The sequence below is a fragment of the Eucalyptus grandis genome, chromosome 11, assembly GCF_016545825.1.
Source record: "Eucalyptus grandis isolate ANBG69807.140 chromosome 11, ASM1654582v1, whole genome shotgun sequence".
Taxonomy (NCBI): Eukaryota; Viridiplantae; Streptophyta; class Magnoliopsida; order Myrtales; family Myrtaceae; genus Eucalyptus; species Eucalyptus grandis.
Window position 1 is genome coordinate 10,029,298 of NC_052622.1, and position 5,375 is coordinate 10,034,672.

A 5,375-nucleotide genomic window follows, 5' to 3' on the forward strand; every position below is an offset into this window, starting at 1 on the left:
GGCATTTATGTTAGCGATTTTTTTATCAAAATTGATTAGATAGACTAAATTAACAAAATATTAAAAAGTTTAGAATTCAATAAAAAAAGTTTAGGATTAAATTAGTTAAAGTATAATGGATTTTGGACTTTTTGGACAATTTTCTCACTGGGATATAAACAACCTATTTTGGGTAAAAAAATAAATAATTAGAAATTATTATAGGGTCTCTCCTTAAAAAATCTATTAGATGACTTGAGTGACTCCGTTCTTACTTAGTAAATTAAGGGATTTTTTTTGGGGGGCGCTTAATGCAATCTTTTAAGTCAAAAACTAATTATAATAATCAAATGCACTTAAAGTTCATTGACAGACCAAGAGATAGGTAATTCGACTGGCTTCTTGAAGTGTTCTTCAGGAGTAAAACTTCTATTTGCCCATACTTTGAGAAAAAGCATCGATTTTCAAATATATCGAAATCGAGTTTGGTGTATGAAATGTAAAATCAATTTATATGCAAAACGAAGGCTCGGCTCTAAATTGTTCAATAGTAGTGGAAAGTGATTGAGTTTCTCGACCTCTTTGATATGTCTTATTCCAAAAAAAAAAAAAAAAATAAACAAAGAAGAAGCCCTTTAATTATCGCGCACTATTAATAAACTTAACAAGCAAAAAATTATGTGCGGTCGCAATATGAGGAGTACTGGAGTCCCAAGTCAAGCCCCAGCTAAACCTTCAACGCCTTTTCTCGATCTGAGCCGGGCTACGTTCCGGGCCCAAAAACCCAGAAAATCTCTATTCCGATGGTTCTAGAAGTTTCGGGCCTCGCATGCTGAGCTCTATGAGCTCGCTCTGAGAGTCCTGCCTCTCTTATCTTTGATTGGGCCTAATATCTAGGAAACCTCCCGATTATGGGCTCAATCCGGCCCATGAAATCCCAAAGAAAGGCCCACCGGCGGTCGCTGGATCGACAAAGCCGACGCCTCGCTCGCCGCCGTTGAACGGTCGCTCGCTCGCTCGCTCGCGGGGAGGAATTATGCTGGCAGCTGCACTGTCGTCGTCATCCTCCAGAATCTTCTCGAGAACCATCGCGAAGTCCTCCGCCGCTTCCTCCTCCTCCTCCTTCTTCTCCCCGCGCGCCGCTCCCCGCCACGCGATCCGCTCGATGGCCGACTCCTCCTCCGCCGCCGCCGCCGCCGCCGGTTCGGCTCCTTTCACCAAAGTCCGCATCCAGAGAGAAGACACCGTGAGTCCCGCCGTCGCTTCGGCTCTTAATCTGCATTCTCCCCTTTCTGTTGTCTTCTTCATCTCGCTCTGTATTCGGCCCGGGTGTTGTTGCGGCCGTGGAATGGGCATTGGGGTTTCGCTTTGGTGTGTTGCGGCGATGCGACGACGAGGGTTGTCGTGTCGGGATTCTGATTCTGGGGTTTTGAGGTTATGCGTGAATTTGAGTGTGGGCTAGTGGGAACGATCGAATTCAGAAACTTAGGATGCTCTAGCCGGAGGTTTCCTGAATGGCAAATGCATCATTTGACTGATCTTTCTGTCTAGACAGTGGCTGGCCGGTAACGGATAATTAGTGTAGTTTTCCAGAGTAAAGTGTATTGCTAGCCGTATGTTGCCGCAGGGGTTGAAATGTTGAAGCCCTTTTTTTCCCTTTCATCTCTCAGATGTAATTTGTGGTAAATTTGTGTTTTTGAGCTCTGTATCTTTCCCTTCCCCCTCTCCAGCTGAAAGTGTAAAACGAAAGGGTGCAGTGAGGCGTCTTCACTTGGTCGTTGTTTGTTCCCGAAGCGACTTGACGATTTGAGATGGGCACATGAGTTAACTTGCGTTATGGGCTTTGAAACTTAGCATCTTTAGTTGCGACCAAATTGCATCATTGACCATCAAACCTTTCTACACGCTAGAAAAAAAAGTGACCACCTTTGTGATTGATTTGTTTGTTTTGATCATTAGGCCTTTGATGCATATGTGGTTGGAAAAGACGATGCCCCCGGGATCGTGGTGTTGCAGGAGTGGTGGGGTGTGGATTTTGAGATCAAGAACCATGCTCTGAAAATTTCTCAAATGGATCCTGGGTTTAAGGCTCTCATCCCAGAGTAATAATCTTTGTGCCTGTGGAATTCTAGTTTCTGCCATAAAATAAAAGCGGATCAAAATTTGTCGATTTGCTGGAGTTTAACTCTGGGTATACTGCTGCTGTTGCAGTCTTTATCGAGGAAAGGTTGGTCTTGATGTTGCAGAAGCACAGCATCTAATGGAGGGCCTTGACTGGGCGGGTGCTGTAAAGGATATCCGTGCCTCAGTTAACTGGCTTAAGGCTAATGGATCTACTAAGGTGTGGACTTTCTCTGAGTTGTATCATTGGTTTTGCTGTTTATTCATGTGCAATTTTCACCTCTTGCAATTATCATGGGTCTTCTTAGATGTCCATCAGTACAAGCTCTGGCTGACCTTCAATCTTGTTGCCTAATTGTCTATACCCATTTTTTTGTGTTAATTCTTCGGATTTTAAAAAATACGTAAGGAAGCTTGCGCGTGTGACCTTAACATAAAGATTTTTTTGGGATTATATCTAAGCAGTTGCATGCCTATCGTGCCATCCTTGAGATTTTGACACCATCTGAGCATGATTGTCTCATCTTCAATCAACCAACATCCTTTCATAAGTCGTAACACAGATTGTAAAGGGGCATTTCTCACACACAATATTTTGCAGCTATGGTAATCATTTTACATTGTTGAGATCGTCCGTAACTGCAGTTTCTGTTGTTGTTGTTGTTGTTGTTGTTGTTGTTGTCACAGTATCAAAAGTATGCATTGAATTACTCACGATATTAGTATATGATTCAGCCACACTTAGCTTGGTAAAAATTTCTGGTCAAGGCTAAGTTTGACTTGAGTTGGTCCACCGTTTGTCTGTGTGAAAAATATTGCATTTCCCCTTTATCATTTGAATATATCTACCGCTTTGTCTGATGCAATGTGGTGGTGAATGTATCTGGCTTTACCTTGTTTTGTAAGTGATCAAATCCCTTTTTTTTTTTTTTTTTTTTTTTGGTAAGAACAAATCCCTTCTTTTTGTAAGTTTCAAATTGAATAAATTGATCTTTTTGATCAATCAATCTTCCGCTTATGACTTGCTATGTTCCTAAATAATTCAATTTTTTCCTAGCTTTTTAGTTCAAATGGCACATGCATTTTGAATCTATGATTCTTCGTGTCAAGTTAACTGAACATAAGTGTGATAAAAAGTTTCAGCAAGATTTGAGGAGGGAACTATATGATCAATTTATGCCATTACAATATCAACTCATTATCATGATCCATCAGGCATGTGTTTATTCTTATGAATTTTGCGAGTAGCATATAGTTTCATCATAGTATCAATCGAAAAAATTTCAGCTTTTTCTCCTTGAGAAATAATCATTTTCCAATTGAATCCTTAATTGAAGAATAAATGATTCTCTTTGCATTAGGTTGGTGTGACTGGTTTCTGCATGGGAGGTGCTCTTTCCATTGCAAGTTCTGTTCTGGTCCCTGAGGTTGATAGTGTGGTTGCCTTCTATGGTGTGCCTTCTCCTGAGCTCGCTGATCCCGCTAAGGCTAAGGCTCCTGTGCAGGCTCATTTTGGGGAGCTTGATAATTTTGTTGGCTTTTCAGATGTGACGGTATGTATTATTCTGGCTGTAACATCTGCCTGTTGTGATCAATGCTCTTGGTGCTAAATCATGCTTTGCTCATTAGCTAGTTGAACATTGTTCTAAATTATTCATAACTATTTTAGTTTTGCATTTGTATTAGATGAAGATCCTCATGCATAAACATGATACTTGAAGAATCTTGTGTTTTTTTTTTTTTTTTTGCCTAAATAAATCGCTGGAGCACATTCAACTTCTACTTTGCTGCTTTTGGGATATGCATGATTATTTTATTTCAGATCCATGTATGTGAGTCATTTGGCATTTTGTCCTTATGCTCTGACCTTACTATTGCTAACAGAAAGGAAGTGTAGTGAAGAAAAGTATGGGCAAGGGATATTGGAAAGTTTTACATGCTCATGTGGAACTGCTTTTGGCTTTAACAGAGTATTAAAACCCCGTCTCTAGTAAAACATTAAGTTAGCAGATCGATATTAAAGTGTAACATCCAAGCACAATTTTTTCTCTGGAGAGAGTCTTGTCAGCTGTTTGTCATCAAGGTTTTCATCCATAATGTTCAACAGATGATTAATTTAAATAGCATGAGCAGTTAGTGTTTGCTTTCTGAGTTCTTACTGATAAAATGACTGTTCCTCTTAATGTATACCATTCCCTTACAGCAGATAGATTTGCCAGTTATTCACATGAAAGAGTTAAAGTACCTCATTTTGCTTATTCTTCTTTCAGGCTGCCAAGGCTTTAGAGGAGAAGCTGAAAGCTTCTGGCATCCCCTACGAGGTACACATTTATCCAGGCAACGGGCATGCTTTTATGAACAGGTCTCCCGATGGCGTCAAGCGGAGGAAGAATATGGGATTGGAGGATGATAATGAAGCCACAGCCGAGCTCGCATGGTCTCGCTTCAAGACATGGATGTCCCGCTACCTGCATCCGTAGACGACTTGTCTTTTGTGTGTGTGTGCATGCGGTATGTTCATATTGCCAAGATGCTGCTCTAGATGCGCCACGGTGTCAATAGTGAGTACGTGCTGCTGTCTAAATAAGTGGTTCGTGTCTTCTGATCCACTGTAAACTCTGAGTACGAGTCTGCATTGGAATGTTATTATGATTAATGAAACTCTGGTTGTGATCCGATCGCTTCAAAATCTATAATTTCATTTTCATTCCTGAGGTTCAAGAGCTAATTAGACATCTTCCCCTTTTAGGCCAGAGCATGAACTAGCCTTCATCATAATCTATTTTATACATTCGTCTTAAACGAACGGATGGACCATCTAGTACGCATTGGTCAAAAGAAAACAAGTCTTTCTCTGGAAGAATTTGAAAGGGAAGGGCATCTTCATTAAAAGCATCTTCTTCTCTGTCTATGAACTTCTCGGTCTGGAGTCACGAGCGTTCCCGTCTCCGTCCTTGCTGATTAATCTACCTTAGACAAATCTTTGGTTCAACGAGAGCGACAATTCAAACGATTAGAAGTAGAAATTTGACACAAGTAGCAGGAAATCCTAAGAAATTGACCCAGCTGCATGGATCCAACCCTTGTCAAATGAGTGGAACGTTCGGGTGTTTGGCAGAACAACGTAGCTTAGACGGATGGGGCGAGAAAGTCCCGAGTAACATCACTTGGCCTTATCGATACGGAAGTCTCGACGGGATGGCAGTCTTGAGAGGGTTGTGTTTTTTGATTAGTATAATGACTGAACGATGACCCAACACTAGCCTCTTCTTCTC

The 5,375-nt window shown here is 41.0% G+C and overlaps 1 protein-coding gene across 1 annotated transcript; it reads left to right on the plus strand.

Annotated features, from left to right (window-relative positions):
• The first annotated feature begins 980 nt into the window (after window positions 1-980).
• Window positions 981-4,776, plus strand: LOC104424750 (protein usf). Its single transcript, XM_010037250.3, has 5 exons — window positions 981-1,225; window positions 1,939-2,081; window positions 2,191-2,320; window positions 3,462-3,653; window positions 4,371-4,776. Exons 1-5 carry the CDS (start codon window positions 1,016-1,018, stop codon window positions 4,578-4,580), a joined length of 885 nt encoding a protein of 294 aa, XP_010035552.2. The 5' UTR covers window positions 981-1,015; the 3' UTR covers window positions 4,581-4,776.
• Window positions 4,777-5,375: the final 599 nt, after the last annotated feature.